This window comes from Prorops nasuta, unplaced genomic scaffold (assembly GCF_024137725.1).
Source record: "Prorops nasuta isolate Cenicafe-Biocafe unplaced genomic scaffold, Cenicafe_Pnas_1.2 PNAS00032, whole genome shotgun sequence".
Classification (NCBI taxonomy): domain Eukaryota; kingdom Metazoa; phylum Arthropoda; class Insecta; order Hymenoptera; family Bethylidae; genus Prorops; species Prorops nasuta.
The window spans coordinates 1,576,952-1,594,643 of NW_027116829.1; the positions used below are offsets into that span (position 1 = coordinate 1,576,952).

The 17,692-nt window shown below is 41.1% G+C and overlaps 1 protein-coding gene across 4 annotated transcripts in view; it reads right to left on the reverse strand.

Moving 5' to 3' along the window:
- LOC136783133 (uncharacterized) overlaps nucleotides 1-17,692 on the reverse strand; it is a 208,953-nt gene that overhangs the window by 50,655 nt on the left and 140,606 nt on the right. For all 4 annotated transcript variants that reach the window (XM_066743000.1, XM_066743003.1, XM_066743001.1 and 1 more), the window contains one exon: nucleotides 1,419-1,557. In XM_066743000.1, the coding sequence (XP_066599097.1) occupies nucleotides 1,419-1,557 (139 nt within the window). The remainder of the gene's footprint in view (nucleotides 1-1,418; nucleotides 1,558-17,692) is intronic.

Sequence of the window (17,692 nt, forward strand, 5' to 3'; positions counted from 1 at the left end):
GATTTATTCCCTTTTCATCGATTGCACTGTCGAGCTTTCATCTTTTCGCGTTCCACTTTTGCAAGATCGAAATACCGGTAAACTACAAATGGCCTTAACGGAAAATAAAATGTACGAGGAAGCCCCTCCAGGGGTCCAATCCAATCGAACGTGAGAAATTCAATTACTTTGCTACATCAAAGAATTTACTGAAAAAGCACATGGCATGTAGGTAGAGGGTTCGTATAAATGTACAAGCATACCAATAGTTAATTTCTTCTGGAGCTGCTTTAATTAATTCCTACACAATAATATAACAATTTCATTTTCTTTAATCAATATACCCAAAAGCTTAAGTAATTTGTACAGCTCGGATTAAATTAACTACACTTTTTATAGCATATACTATATAGACGGGCAAACAAAGGTTGTATTAATCCTTGAGAGACTTTGGGTAAAGTCTCGAAGGTGCTTCGAAAAACACGTCAAAGTACAATTCAAGCTCTTAAAACTGGTATAAGCGTATCTATCGAAGTTTTAGCAGGCGAGCATACGATAGGAATCTCTCTCGGAAAACTTCATACCGATCGTGTGACACGAGTATAGCGTAGAAACTACCTTGCCTTATTCTCCCCCACCTCTCTCTCCCTCCCCCAGCGGGCCTTTCAGCTTCGCTGCAGAGCCACAGCTTCTTCGCGTGTCTCGAGAACAAGGTCCCTCCACCAAAGCCACCCCCTTTTAATCCACCAAGCCCGGGGCCAAACTTGCTCTAGTCAGAATATACATTTGTGAACGAGGCGCCAGCAAGACATGGATATTATATAGAAGGGGAATACGATCCCTAGGCAATAGGTGTAAGTAAAAGGCCTGCAGGAGAATACAAACTAAGGAGGAGCAGCTCTAGATAAAAGATAAACCTCTGTAGGAGCTATAAGAAAATACTACCAAAGATTCAGCATGGATAATATACACACACCACAGGTCCCACGATCGAAGATACAGAAGATACAGAAGAGAGAGAGAGAGAGAGAGAGAGAGATTGAAAGAGAAAAAGTTAAACTATAAAGAAAGAGAGTGGAGTATACGTAAGCCAGGGACCATAATTAATCGAAAGAGATAAGAGCTTGGATAATAATAATTTTTGGTTAAACTTGAGGCAAGAGAAGAGAGATCGAAAGAGGATCACGAGGAATAAAACATTGGCTAGACTTAAAAAGCTCTTTTCTACATTTGAAAAGTTTCTTATTCTCTTAAATAGGAGCCTTAAATGGGAGGGAAAAAGAGTTGAGCGAGATTAGACCCGGCTTGGGATAAAAGTGAAATGAAGGGGGAGAGGGATGGGAGAGTATACTTGGCATTCTTCTTGCTTGAGTGCAACAGCAAAAAAAAAGTGTAGGGAGGGTGGAGTGGGGGTGAGAAAGAAACGAGGTCGTACTCACTTATCGTACAGGAGGAACTTATCGCCCTCGTTGCGGAGGCACGTGCCTTTGCTGGACAGCTCGTTCCTCGAGATTAGAATGGGCTGCCGCACTCCACTCTGGAACCAGGTGCCCTCCCATTTCAACGGAAATATGCACTCTGAAACAGAATATAAACATGCTCATAAGTCGTCTCTGGTTATGGGAACTGCTGTGTAAAATCATCCGTCGCATCGTTAAATTCATGCCCAATTTAGCCCTCGCTCAGGCTTGTGTAAACAGCTTAAAGATCCAACTCTGCTTGATAAAAAAATCGCGAGTTAAACTTGTGGTTTTTTTATAGTAAAATGCACGTAAGGAAGTAAAGCATCGAATATATGTATGTATAGTTATATAATAGGGACAACTACAAGTCGTGCGAATAATCTGTATTTTTTTTGCTGTAACCGAAATGGCAATTTGAATGAAAATGAAATCTTTCGGTAAACAAAAATAAATAATTAATTACAAATTGAGGTGGGTGACAAATAAATGGACGCGTAGATGGAAAACCTCGCGATAAATTCACTCTGTCGATTTTTTCCTGTATTGATATTCAATCAAGTTAAATGCTATTGTGATTAATGCTCGGATTTGTGCGCGATCCAATAGAAAAAAAAAAAAAAACGAAGGACTAAATTGAAAGTGAACAAGCATTGCTATTAAAGCGATCGTGAATATTATCGATGGTTATTGGACCGGAATAAATCAGGGAAAATCCAAATGCTGGGTATAATTTGTGATAGAATAACTCTTAAGAATCGGGTTTAAAGAGTCAATATAAAAGAGAGCAGTTATATAGAGAGATGGATGATGAGACGTTGGAAAGGCGAGTTATGGAGCTACACAGGGGATGAAAGTAGAATGATCCGATATTCCCTCTCCCTTTCTCGGATTAATTTAAGATTGGCTATGTTATAGATGAGAGAGAGAGAGGCTTCGAGTGGTATTACGGACTGCGATATCCATAATTAAGTAACGCGAGACGAATCGCGCATTAAATACGTGAGAAATGATAGAAGTGGCGAATTGGAGGGGGGGGGGGAAGAGGAAGGGTTGGAAGTCAAGTGCGGTGATAGTAGGGGATGTAAAAGCTGGGAGAGACTTGGCAGCGATTTTCTAGCTGAAAGTTATCGGTGAACGGGCGCGAGAATCCTTTACCATGGCGGGAAGAGATGAGAATTCCTATATATATAGTACGGATAATCCTGAGAGCGATCGAATTTCCGGAAACTATTACCGCTACTATTACTTAGTGCCGGGACTACCGTTGTGCTCTACCACTTGTCGTTACTGTAATTAATACGTATTATCAGTGCGGAGATAGCGCAGATGGTATGGGCTATCGTTCACCATGAGTTATGCAAATTTATTGCAATTTGCATCTGCGAAAAGTTCTGCTATAGATTATTAGCGTGCGAATCAGGAATATTACCCGCAGTTGCGCGCGCGCCAGTTGAAATATCCTTCGACGGTGAATTCATTATTGTATAACAGATTAATGGAATAGGCGAAGCAACGCGTTCGTGATGGACACGACGTAAGAGACTTTTAGATACAAAAAAGACTGGGCAAATATAATAAGCTGCGAGCAAGCAGGGAAGCCTCAACAAAGTAGAAAAGCCAGTTACGGCTCATACAAGAGCGTATTTCTATGACAAATCCCATATCTGTCTGGCAATATCATTAGTACTACCACTGTATTTTAAATCGTTTCACATTTGATTTTTAAAATTCAATTTTATATTACCATCGTTACGAAAGCTCGCGAGGGAGGATATTGAATGAATAATCCTGCTTTTGCTAGTATTAGTAGTGGGGTGGGGGGGGGGGATGCAGCTTGTAATATTTGCAATGTAATTTGGAAGAAATCGCGTGAGGCACAAGGGACTAAAGACAAAGTGGGTAGAAATGGAGGGGTGTGGAGAAAATGCGCAAGAGAGGATAGGGGGTGTGTTGGTTGTTATTGGTGGTTGCAAGAAAGACGAGCGACGGGAATTCCAGGAGCGGATAATCTTGGGCCGAGAGCGAATTTCCGGAAACTACCACCCACTAATACAGGAGAAAACCGACGCACAAGATGTGGCGGGTGCGAGGCAAGAATAAGGGTTGAGCCACAGACACACACACACGCACACATATTTATATATATATATATATATATATATATATACACAGAAGAGTTATCGTCCATAATCGAAATCCGAGGGATTCCTCGTTTGTTTCACGGCGAACAGGGCTCTCGGAGGTAAGAGTCTCGTGCAAGCTGGTCAGAATTAGGGTGCACAAGGGGTGAATAGCGATAGGGAATGCTGCGAGGCTTTCGGTGGTTGTATGAAAAAATTTTCTGCCATTACGTCTTTACGAGCTGTATGGAGTCATAATAAAGGAGGGTGGGTTAAAAGTTCTTAAGAGTTACGCCAGCCCGTTTTTTCTTACAGTAATGACAGGGTGGTTTTTATATTGATTCCCAGCGAAAAGCTTGAAAGCTTTTTATTCTCGAGGAAAGAGTCAATATTTAGAGAAATGCAAGCTTCCGCTGCTTTAATCGCTGTGCAGGTATGATGGAAAAAATATTTTTCATCTCGAGTGGAATAAGGCTCGCGATGAAAGTTGAAATAAATTTGCCTTATTGCTCGAGTCGCTCGACTAACTTTCCCATGGTATTGATCTAGCATCGGTGCATGGGGGGAACTATTTTTTCATTGTCATAACTTTCTTGGCACAGTTGTTATTGTAACAAAGTAGCAGCTATACCTATATAGTATATAGAGAAATGTTGAAGAAATTGTTTTTCTTTTGCAATGTTTTTCTAGGTGGTTTATCATTGGCAAGATAATAATTCTCGACGGCTTAATCAAGCATTATGGCGGGTAGAGGGTAGAAAATATTACCGATCACCGGAGGAAATCATAAATTCAGGGGGTGATTTTCGGAGTCTCTCGCACTTTCCGCGGATTCATAAATCTGCCAACGGTCCAGTATTATCCGTTCTTCGTGGTGTGTGCTGGCCAGTACGCCGTAAGCCAACCTCTATTCGATCGGGAAGCTTATACGGGAAAAGCGGTTCCCTTTTCGCGAGTTTAAATCCTCGAATCAGCAGTACCGAACGCGAACCCCACGGGATCCTGAAATATTCACTTCCAGCCCACCAAGTCGCTTATCTTTTTTATTTCACGCTAGAATCTACGATATTTATCCGTTAAATACTCACTCTGATCATTCTTCATTTATGTTTTGCAGATCCTCGTTTTTGTTTTAATACTTTTTTGCTCGATGCATTTAAAACTGATGAGTTTGTGGGAAATATTATTTATCATATTTATTATATATTTATACAATCTCTTGTATTATTTATCGTTCAAAAGTCATGTGATACAGAACGGTTGTAAGCTTCGCGAATATTACATGTGGTCCCCCTCTCGTATTATTGCAAATAAATATCCCGTACTCTATGACTTTCATGAAATTATTAGAAAACTGGAAAATGTTTCATTGTTGGCTATACACCTATGAAAAATATAATAAGGTCTGCCTAGCTATTGTAATGAATGGTATCAAAATTATGCAAAATAATGCAGAGTAATTTAAGACATTAAGCCTTATGGCTCATTAATGTACTTTGCAAGAAACTGCTTGGATATGCGATTCCAAAGTTGGTAACCTAGTTCCCAGCCATAAAGTATGCCTCGTTCATCACAAACTTATTTACGCGCTTCTTTTTTGTTAAAACTTCGTTAATATTATGGAATCTCAATTTACCCCCCAAAAGAAAACAGCACAATAATTATTCGCTTCAGTTGGCCAGAAAATTGTGATAGAAATTTAAAAAAGTCAGACAGTAGAAAAGGTTTGTTATGAGTTGGACAAGTGATTTCGGAACTACCTCGTGTACTGTCATGCAATATTCAATTAACAATTAAACCAAGTTATGCAGCTATATAGCCTGAGTTTAAAATTGAAGTAGGAATTACATTTTGTTTGTTTTAATTTACTCTTATAATATATATATATATATATATATATATAGAAATTTAGATTTTATATGATTACGTTAAAAGCTCGCGTCCCGAATTATTTAATTTCACAAATTAAAATTCTTACGTGCACAAATACTAATTGTTTGTTCAGAGTAATATCATTATAGCGTGCTCTAATGGAAATTTATTAAATCTGTTATTACGTTTATAGAACCTTTTAAGTAAGTTACATTGGCAAAGCAAGTGAAAATTCGAAATCTTTCCGCTAATACGATTGCAAGATTCTTATTGCTTTTTTATCCAACATGAGAATTGCATTATGCAAAACAATATCTATTCGATAATCGAGATGTGCTCTTACAAGTAACAAACTGAAGTAATGTAGAAATTAATTAAAAAGCCATACTTGAACATTCCTAAAATATGTGTACCACAAAAATATAAGAATTTTATTGGTACATAAATTTACCACACTAATTAGCATTAAATAAGAAGAAAAAATAGAGCAATTATATGTGAATATAGAGGGTGGAGGATGAAAATCTGCTGGTAATAAGTTATGCGGAAAAAAGGAATGTGAAAAAGAGTAATAAGAGGAGAAGGTGAAATGAGGCCTAATAATTGAGGTCGGTCGAGGAGGTCATCTCGCAATTAGTTGACGATTATTCTCACGGTTCGAGCGTGGGCTTTTGGTGGATTCTTCATCATCGGCGTGTTCCAGCCACACCTTCGGTCCCCCCTCGTCGAGTCTATCTAACGACCCCATCGCGGCTGTAATTCAGCCCGAAATGGCACCTATGCCCCTTTTTCCTACTCGCTTGCACACATGGGTCACGTGACCAGCCGAAAATTTCTTGATTAAGATGATGGCACGCAATGCTCCCCGTTGCACCCAGCACACAACACATCCCCATTTTTCTTCGCTTTTTCGACGATTAATCACGACCAGCCTTTCGCTTCATCTTGCACACGAGAGATTCGATTACTCGTATGAAGCTTTGGGGTGGCTGTGGGAGCGTGTACACTTTGTCGACAAAGATTTTTTTCCCTCTCGTCTCTCGACGCGTGCAGCCCCTGCACCTCCTCACCCCACAGATCCGTGGCTTTTCCGGATTCAAGCGTAATCAACTTAAAAAGCTGTAAACTTTACAAAGCCTGCCTCTACTTTTCAGGTTACGAGTTTACGCAATGATAATAAAGCTGGTTGTATGGGTGCCCCGGTGGTGATTTAAGAATAACCGCTGATAAATCTTCGGGGGATGTTGGGGGTTGGCGAGGCCGAAAAATGTCACTAGCAATTATTTGACGCTATTTACCGGTCCCTGGCAATATCGCGAGGCTCCCCGTAGAGAGCACAATGGGTGGCCGTTTAAGTAACTATTAACCTGGGAGAATGGCCGTTTCGCCGCCACTTTTATTTCCGGTGCTGGGACAGCAAAAAAAAAACAAGCTTTTCGGACAACACCCTGCAGACCAAAAAACATTGTAGCTGATACCACCTCGAACATTTCACCAACAACCCCCCCCCCCCCTCCCCACCTTCCCTCCTGCAACGACCTTTACAATCTCCACAAATATTCGTTGTCCCAGTCAGCTTTATTTGACCTGCCGAGCTTTGAAGGGGTTAACGAATACATTTGACAATCAGTCCTGTAAAATCTAGTTGGCTCTGCGACGAACAAAGGATTCGACTCATTTCAAGTGAGAAAGAAAGCAGCTGCAACAATTAGAAAACGTTTTACCTTTCGAACGAAATAATCGTCTAATAATCGATAACTAAGTAGTAAGGGTCAATGATTCTACAAAGACCAACTTTCATACAATTCCCACGTATAGACACATTTAAAAAACGATCCTATTTTTTTTTAAACTACTTCTTTTCATCTCTCCCTTTATAACTGCCGTTTTTATCTTCCACTTTTAATTGCCGGCTTTTTTATGACTGCAAGTACTTCTGAATATTCGTCTGTTCTATTTTCAAGCCTGTCTTTCCCAGTTTACGAGATGTACACCCACAAACATCGTGCGATAGAATTTGAAAACCGCAAAATTACAAGAAAATTCAAAAATGCTCGAAGGATTTTATTATATAAAAAATTGTCATGGAGCAGAGTCTCACAGCTACGAGCGATGCTTCTTCATATTTATACCATTTCTTTGTTCAAAACCTGTTTTTCCCACGCATGCACAGGTTTCCTCGACGAACGCTAAAAAAATGAGCGGTAGTGAACTCGAAAAGCGTAAAATTACATGAAAATGAAAAAATGCTCGATAGTCGTACTCTGCTGCAGGATTTGATTATCGAGTATCGAAAAATTGTGACGGTGCGAGTTGATACTGGTCGGGGGGCGTTGATGGTTTCCCTCGCATTATCCACGTGTCGCGAAACGAGAATTGGTGTGATTGATTGATTAATCCGATTAACCGATACGTCCTCGGCTTTGATCGATTCCTTCCACGATCTGCATTGCCACAATTACATTACCTTTCCGCCATTTCCGTTATTCCGCCTCTATATATTATTCCACATTATCCGCGCGAATTTCATCACTTTTTCTCGTTTATTCGCCCGCCATCCAATCCCTTCGCAACTTTTTATTTATCATGCAATATCGATTTCTTATTTCCGCCGCACATCGAGAAGAAAATAAAGCGTACCGCGCGCGCGCATATATATATATATATATATATATAATATTGTAAAATGATAGAATCCTTGTTATACTCGAGGATAGATCGATCGATCTCGAATGCTGTGTACCACGAGGCTTTAGACAAGCAGCAGAAGCGGTGTAATTTGCTGGAAAGGGCGGGTGGGCGCGCAAGCTCGGCTTTCAATCCCTGCCGAAGATTCTACGTGGCGCAAATCTCATTTCCGTTTCCTTTCGCTTTCAATTCCGCAAGCCAGCCTGTGCGTACCGCGTCGAGTCTTCGTCGCATCAGCGGAATTATTGTCAGTTTTGTCCCGAAAGAATGCCACCCGGGATCCCTGACACTTTGACAAACCGCTGGTAACTGTGTGTGGGTGTGGAAGGGGTGGGTTGTAAGGGGTGTCAGATGGAAAACCACGGTGCTGTCCCCCCCATCATCCTCCCTCCCCCCCCCCCCCCCCTGCTACTCACTGCAAGCTCGCGCGTCATTGACAGCTGTCAGCCGTCAGCCGCGAAAAGTTTTACGAGGACGAAAGTTGGATATTGCTGCGCTTGCAAGCTGAGCTTCTCTCGCAGCTTTTTTTTCCACCCCTCCCCTTCCCCTTCCCCTCCTCGCTGCTTTCTCCTCCTTCGCAAACCCAACCAAAGATGAACGACTGGCAATTTTTTTTTCAACCTTCTACTCAGCATACAGTTAGCGATTCTTTAACGAGCAACTTTTTAACGTTTCACTTTGACATATTGCCGCTCTGTTAAACTTCCATCGAGTCTGCAACGCTCGCTTGCATTTTAACGCTGCTACGATTGGAAACGATGGAGGTCGGTTTTACCTCCACTCAATTTACAAGCTAACAATTTGTCAGTATTTTATTCGAGCCTCGCTACTCTGTACCGCTTAATCAACATTTTATAAAGTAACAGGAGTAGCTGAAGCAACGGTGTAGAAAGTTCCAAGGGGAAATGGTCAATGATAATGATTCCTAGGTTTCTACAATTTTTTACTTTTTTATACCGACTTCTATTGTAATCTCGTGTTGCGCGTTAGTATTAATTTTGCTGGTCTTTATTATCGTTATTCTCTTCAGTTTATTTTTCTAAACTGAAGAGACACTAAAGTCATGATGAATTTTCCACTCGAACTGGTTCTGCAGTGTCATTGGGATAATCAAGCTAATTTCTGTGATTTTTCGAATTAAGGGAGTAGCTTTTGTTTAAAGTGCTACGTAGACACGTTGAAATCGATGCTTATGCAAATCTTGCGCAAACTTCGACGAATACAGCTGATAGACTTTGCTAAGAAGCTTTTTACAAGTTTATATTAAAACGTAAGTTTGTTTATTGAAGCGTGGATATAACTTTTAATCAGATTTCTTGGTGAAACATAATTCGCTGTGTTCCAAAGCTTCGCATGATGAACTCTATCACTTCATCACTTGTTATTACGATGAAATTTATCACGTAAACAAACCTTGTGTTTTTTTTCATTCAAAGCAATAAAGAAAAAAAGCTTACGAGATGTCACAATTAAATAACATAAAAAATTACTTAATTCATTGAGGAGAATAAAAAATAGCAATGTTCCAGATTTGTTTATCTTACACTGTCCAATTGGGTCGAATCATGAAACGACTTTCTATTTTGTCCAACCCCTATACTTTCCAGGATAGATTCGTCGAGAGGCATTTCCCAGCCCCAATCGATATTCCTGCGAGTGGTCCATTATTATTGGAGCAATGCGGCTGTAAAAACTGAAAAATTTCCTTCGTCGTGGAGCTTTCTGCCTGATAATCGCGCAAAACCGATCATTGGACGCGTTACGACGACGACGAAGAAGAAGAAAAGTTATTTCCGATCGAAGAAGGAAAAAAAGATGGACGCGCTAATTTCCGTGGAAAGCGAATGAATGGCCGTGCACAGTGGTGGTTGCCATCGATGGTGGAGAGAGAAATACCCCCTCCCCCCCCCCCCCTTTCCCCGGCAATCCAGAGAAGGAAGAAAATAGACAAATAAAAATGGAAAAACTTGGCGAGCATATATTCCGAGTCGATACGTGCTTAGGATGAATGAGGGTGAAGGTGCAGGGGTGAAAGGGGCGAGGGTGGTGCAGAGGGGTGAAGAACGATGACGACGTCACGGATTGAAATGGCGCGTAAAATGGCCAGTGCTCCCAGGGGCCAAATATCGGCACCCTTGCTTGTGTCTCTCCAATTCCATTTTGCCCACACTCCCCTCCCTGCACTTTCTTTCGTTTTTTTTACACAATAGTCCCGCTGTGCTGAACAAAGAAACAATCTGCTATGCCCTTTCGTTTATTCCCAACAAATGGTGATACTTCTTCGATTTACCTCTATATCCCATCATCTATATTCGATTAATCTCCCCCCCTCGGAGATGCTGCCTCTCCTATACATTTTCTCACGTTCCTCAACCGTTATCATTCTTCCTGTCCATTAAAAGCAGGAGAGACAAATTTCCGAAACTCAGGACCAATTTGCTCGAAACGTGAAAACACAAGAAATATAAGCTAGTGTACCCTCCGCGAGATCCTGGGGAAGTCGACTATATTCCAGTCAGTCATGTTCGTGTTTTTCGAGGCTGTACGCCGCAGGATGATGCTTCTTCTCATTAATAATTAATCGCTTACACTTCCCAAAGAGTCCGCGAATCAACGAACGGTGTTTCAAGGCTTTATTCTTAATTTATACGATGCTCTGCCAACTCTCGCCGCGAAACAATTATGAAATCCATTTTTTACCCCTTTCAATTCCCAACGTTCGTTCACTCTCTTATTTTATTAAAGTGCTCAAGTTTCATAAAGCGCTTATAAGTAAGCCGCTACTAAAATAAATGATCAAAGACACGCGCGCTCGCGCGCGCGAAAGGTAAATGTAATTTTTCCACAAAGTGTAATTCTATCTTCGATGGCTTAAAATCATTGGAAGGCAATCGTACACAAGGATTCGGCCAATCGTTTGGTCAAAAATGTATATAAGTATATCGATAAAAAAAGAGAAGAGTGAATCAGGCTACGGAGATAATGAAAAGAATGGATCTATTGGTGCAATCATAGGTATCTAAAAATTCTGTACGACTCATGTTTAATTTATAAAGACTCTTGACCCTGTAATCTAAACAAAGAAACCGGATATCCGCCTAGGCCGAAGTATTGGGATCCAGCGTGCGATACAACAAGAGAGGTCATGGGTTATTCATTTCCAAAATCACCTGCGAGTGCCGCCACTGTAGGTACGGGGAGGGAATCACCATAAAATCCGTAGAAATCCCCCACACGAGAAGACACTGCACAATTCATAGAGTCGCGAGGCGAGTTGTCGGATAACGAGAGGGAAGAGAAAAAGAAAGGAATAAGAAAGGAATAAGAGGGAAAACGCGCGCGGGATGCTGGTGCAGCCTCGGCATGAAAAGTTGGGGGCGCGAGGATAGCGTGAGTACCAAGAGAAAAAAAGAAATAGGAAGAGAGAGCGTGTGTAAGAGTGTGTTAGAGAGAGAGAGAGAGAGAGAGAGAGCTTTGTATTTCCACGCCTTCTGTACCAGCAAAGAGACTACTCCATGGTAAAGTCATTCGAAAGTCTGCTGAATTGTACTTCGGACCGAGAAAAAAAGCACCTTACGCAAAAGTCCTGTACGACGAACTTGAAACATACATTTATATACGAAAAATCATTTTTCTATGCCATCTTGAGATCCGCAGCTTTCACAGTAGTTTATACGTAAAGCTTTTTTCGTGTTTCCTCTTCTCTGAATATGAAATGTTAATTAGTACACATAACTGTAAGACTGTGTTGTTTCTTTATTCAGTAATTAATTTAACAATATTAAAATTATCCAGATTTAATGATATTGGTTATTAAATTTTTGTCGGTTCCTCTCAACATCTCGATGCAATTGCGTACAAATAAAGTGCTGTGTACGTTTATTCATTGTTCAACTTTTGTATTTTACTCCTTGCCTTAAACCTGATCAAATAAAGATCTACCAAGGTCTGACTAGCTGCAGGAGTTAACCTCTTTTCATCCAGATAAATGTGGAAGCTCTCGCGAGGAGACAGAATCATATTTTATGCGAGAATAAAAAAGGGAGGGGGGCGAAGAAGAAGAAGATGATGAAGAAGAAGCAGAAGAAGCAGGGGGAAGAATAAGAAGAAAGGAGTATTTTCCGTTGGCTGAAGGACGAGCATTTGGTATGAGTATTTATGTCGAGAGGAGAGGAATACCGTGCGAATTTACGGATGAGTGAGAGTGAGGGATGAAAGCAGGTGCTAAAGAGAGAAAGAGGGAGGGTGCAGGTAGAGGGTGAAGCGAAAAGGGACAATTATCCTGGGAGCAAGAAAGAGATGGATGAAAAAGAAGGTATTGGAGAGGGGAGGGGGGACCGTGCGAATTTGCAGGAGGAGATGAAAAGCCAGAGGGAGGGAGAAAGGAGTGGAAGAAGGTCGACTGTGAAGAAGGGGGATGGGATGGGGGTAGATCGGAAAGTCTCGCGGCTTTCGCGGAATCCATAACGAAATCCCGTCTTCTCTCCCGTGAGAAAACTTTGCAATTTGACGATGCTGTCTGCGAAGAGGCAGGCCTGGCAGTCAGTCGCGTGGGAAAATCAAATTTTCGAATTATCTCGCTGTGAAAGAGAAAGATAGTTACGTGTCGTACGGTAAGTGAAAGAGACAAATGACAAGAGCGACGAATCTCCGAATTGACAGTTCTGGATCACTGATAGATCGTCCAGAAATGGAGCATCGTGCAATAGACTTTAACAACGATGTGGTGCGCGGACCAGTGTGAAGTTAGCACCCCAAATTTTATTATAAAATTTAAACAAAAAATTTGTTGTTTAATTTTTTATTTTCAACTAGAATTCTATTGGCATCCCAAAGAGTTGTATAAGTACCTATGTCTATTAGTTTTCATCGATAGGACTTTTAATTTAAAGGATATAAGCGTTTGAATATTAGAGAATGTGAATTTGGCACCGCACATCATCGTTTTATAGTTTTTCGAGAACAATCTACTGAACTTTTTTGAAAAATAGCAAGGAACTGTAGAACTTTTCCGGGTTCTACTAGAACTGTTTGGTTTTTTTCCATTCTTAAAATTTGGGGTGCTAACTTCGCACTGGTGGTGCACGGTTTGTAAATAATGAAAGCTAGCTACTTTAAATATTTTCTCCCATCTTTGCAGTAATGTTCATCTACTCGTCCGAGTGAACGATTTTATCGGTTTTGTTTGACCGACTAGATATTAGATAACTGGACATATATGGCTATTAAAACGGATGATTAGAACGAGCTGATGATTTCATAACATTTGTAGGTAATTGGCATACTTCGACTGTAAAATGTCATTAGCCTGTAAAATAATGGCCAGCGCAACGAGTCACATTTGCGATTCAATATGCTTTATCAATTTGATAGTGCTCGAATGTTAACGAAGATTGTCAAATCCAGAATCATATGTGTATTTCCCTGGAACTGGACAGGAATAATTTCGCGAGTAATGCAAATACGTTTCATAGTGGAACGTACGTAACTAAAAATAGAGAACCCTGCAGAAATTGCTTCTCGTGGTGCTTGTTGTTTAACAATTATCGATAAGCGTTGATTAATCGCAAACCATTGTTTGGACTGAGAGGATAAATCAGTTGGAAATTGTCGTAATTTTATGAGAAAAATGTTCAAGTAGCCATATCGATTGCACTGGATATGTCTGTACTGGTGTATATATAAATATATAGTTTATTTTATTAGAAAACTGGTTAACGCGCGTTGGTATCCAATCCTTCAATTCCAAAACAATTGGATTTAACAGGAGCAAGCGAGTAGCTGCAAAAGCAATATGGAGGAGGAGTTTGTCTCGGGAAGGGAAGGGGGAATCGCGTGAGATCTTCGGAAACATAGAACGACGGAAGCTTCTAATATTGTATTCATGAAGTGACGAACAGTTCGAAGCGTTCTGAATAAATAAATAAATAAATGAGTAAGCGAGATGCCAAAAAAGGGAAAAGGAGAGAGGAGAGAATGAGATAAGCAGTAGGTAAGGTAAGGTAAGGTAAGGTAAGGTAAGCCACAGAGAGAGAATCGTACGTACCTACGTTGTACGAGGGTGCATCAGCCATTCTATAGAGTGAAATACATAACTGTAGATAACTATGTGTTAGACGGTGGTTGAAATGTGGGTGAGAAGGGAGGGGGGAGGGGGCTACACACAGACAGAGGGAGAAAGAGTTGTTGGAAGAATGGTTGACAACTTCGAGAGCTCTTTCAATTTATCTCATCCCTCTGAGCGTACTTTCCTTTTCCGCCTCGCTTTTCTCATTCTTAGACCACCCCTCCCTTCGCCTCATCATCACCCTCCCCTTTCCTTTCATTTTTCAACCTCCTTGCATCTTTACTTCATTGCGTTTTACGCGCGAGACGATATTTATTAAAGATCTGTCACGTCGCATAAAAAGCACCGTAGCTCGCGGCTACGCTGGAATATTTAAGGCACTGTATCCGCCCTAAAGGAAACCGTCGATATATACTGCACGTTGTATACCTTGGAATAGCGATCGCTATAGCTTATACGTAATACCAGGAAATAATATTACAAGAGCGAGAGATAACTCACAAGTTTATAATTCAATGTCAATAGTGTTCTATACGTAGAGAAAATCTAGGAGCACTCTTTAATTATTTAAACTTGACGCGAGATGAGGGAAAAAATGATGACGTGGAATTTCATCGATTCTGGTAGGCCCGGAAGAGTGGAGCTCGTTAATTCGAGGAAGAGATTAGAAATTTTTCAACCCCCCACCCCATTGATTCAACCTAGTTTTACTCAACGATCTCGCAAATACTTCCTAAAATATTCAGCAATTTAGAAAAAGAGGGGGGAGCATCCGGTTAAAAGTATTTCGAATCGAACTTGTACAGGCTCGTTAATCCATCCATTTTCAGCTGGTATTTCCACTGTGGATGCGGAGAGAGAGAGAGAGAGAGAGAGAGAGCGTCTCTCTATTTATTTATCTATATCACTATTTATTTCACTGTTTGACTCTGTGCCCAGAGCTCTCCGGTCTTTTCCCCTGCAGAGAATTCCAAGATGGGCAGTTCGATGGATAAAGGGCAATATAAGTCGAGAAGGGCCAGAGCGAGGTATTTTATTGGCCTTGGGGTGCTCACTGCAAGGCTATAGCTTTCCCGAGCGAGGTAGAAAGGTCCAGGGGAAACTGTTTAGGAATTGGTGGCAGCTCCGTGAGAGTCCTCAGGCTCTGTTTGAACAGCGATAATCCTTCGAGTAGGCCCGCGTGTTTCGAATAAAGACCGGCGGAACGAAGAACCGTTCGTTGATGAATTTCGGCGAGAGGAAACCGGAAGGCCCTGACGATTTGTCGGGGAAAATGGCAAAATGGCAAAACGCATTACGGCCCTAGCATTCTCCACTTCCCACTGGACCATTCTTGTCTCGAATCACGAATGCTACGCACAGGATGCACGGGGAAACCTATTAGCAGACTCGGTAAATCTTCCGAAGGGCCAGTTTGCGTCGTGGTTATGATGACGTGGTGTTTGTTAGTGGTAATAAATGTGGTAAGTTATGTTATTGACGCAGCCCTGATCCACACAATTCACTTTGCTCCACGAAAACTAATGGATTGATCGAACAGAGAATGATGCAACGTTGGTTATGTGTATATAGGTATAGTTTCTTTGATATAAAAATTGTGCGCATGGATGAAATGTTTAACGTGTAATGTATTCACAGGGTGAGATTATTGCAGATTTTCAAGCTGTATAGTGGGTGCATTAAAGTTTGTTATTTATTACGCAATTTTTTCTTTTATAAACTGCGAAGAAAAAAATTGTAATGCTTATACAAGGTTTCCAGAGACACGTTATTAAAGGAGGTTGACGCTCGACCTAGGCAGGACGAATTTTGTCGGTCCAGATAGGCAATTTTACGGGGCATCAAAACGGGCTTAAAGACCGACCGAGAATCGATAACGAGAGGAAGAGCTTTGCACGGATGAAGCGTTTGACAAATTGCGATCAAAAGTCGTCTGACTTCTTCGTTTACTCTGTTTTAAATTACTCTACTGAATCTCTGTTTCGCTTCCAACCGAATCGATCGTGTAGGAAAATATTCGAGAATCGATTATGGTGTACGAGGGGCTTTTTGAAAACGAGACACATATAATTATTATCTTTCTTATACCACAATCATTACTCTTCCTGGAGTAATTAGTTGCGATGCAAATTTCAATTACAAGACGCGACATCCACCCTAATGAGACACTTACAAGTAAGCCAGCAAGGACTTTACCTAATTAAACCATGGCAGGCTCGTTATTGCTTAATTTTTTTCAATTACCTGCACTAATTTAGGAAAAAAATCAACATTTTTCAATTCTCATTGTAAACAAATGCAGTTTCGGTGTCTGCTTATAATTCATTAGAGGAATGGAGAAAGCTCAAAACTTGCAATTATCTTTATATAAATAGTACAAGTAGAACAAGTATATGTAATGTCAGACGAGTGACGAAATAGCAAATAAATTGTTTTCGCGATATCGTCGGTTTCTCATTTGAGATCAGAATGGAGCGAGCGAAAGACGAAATATCGTCGTGGGGAGATTTTGCAAGAATTTTCCTTTTTGGGAAAGCCTATCGCATCATTCTGATGAGGAGAATCCTGGCGTGAGCTTAGCTGCTTGCGTAATCTGGTTTCGATCCTTCCACTTTCCCGTTCCTACCAATATTTCTCACTTCAATCCCTCCCCCCTCCACATCTACACCTCGCTGTCTTTCTCACCCAACCCAGCCCTCTTTTTCAAGCTCTCTCGCGAGAAAATCGTGCACGGCGCAAAAGTAAGTAAATGCGACTTTTCTTCATTTTTCCACACGCGGGGCAGATCCTATCTTCTATCTTTTCGCGAGAGCATCGAGAGCGGGCGCCCTTGGATGAGACGCAAACTATTTCGCGCGATGAGCCGAAATCGATGCGGCGCCTCTGCGAGAAAAATTTCCCTGACGCGCAGGGGCTGAAAATTGATCCCGAAAATTTCATAATCTTCCCTCATCCTCGTATTTGTACATTTATTTCGTACAACTATAGGATAAATATGCGCGTGTGGAAAAATCAACCTACGAACGAGAGGGAAATAATTGTGCAATCTGCTTAAAATTCATCAGGCAGCGATGTAAGGGGTAGGAGAAATAAGATAATAATTTCTGGCTAAATGGAAAATTCCATTTCCATGAATACCGACACACTTCGACTAATAAAAATGTTCGGGGGCTTTTCGTGAAAAATATTCCGCAAGGTGTTACGAGTTGGTGTGCTGGTAAGGAAGAAAGGGGGGAGGGAAGGTTACGGAGAAAGGAGGGAGAAGCAGAGCGAGGCGGATAGAAGTAGAGCAAGTGGATACGTGGGGGTGAAAAACTGACGTAAATTGAATATCATTTCGTGGCGGGGTGTCTCGACAAAATATTATTCAAAGAACGTCCGTATCGTTATCGAATTCAGCATGGACTAGCCACTCGTAGTGCACATTAGGTAACGCTCTACGCGGTGTATATTTCCCTCGGATATGATTCCATAAATTTCAGAGCCAAAGTCGAGTAACTCGC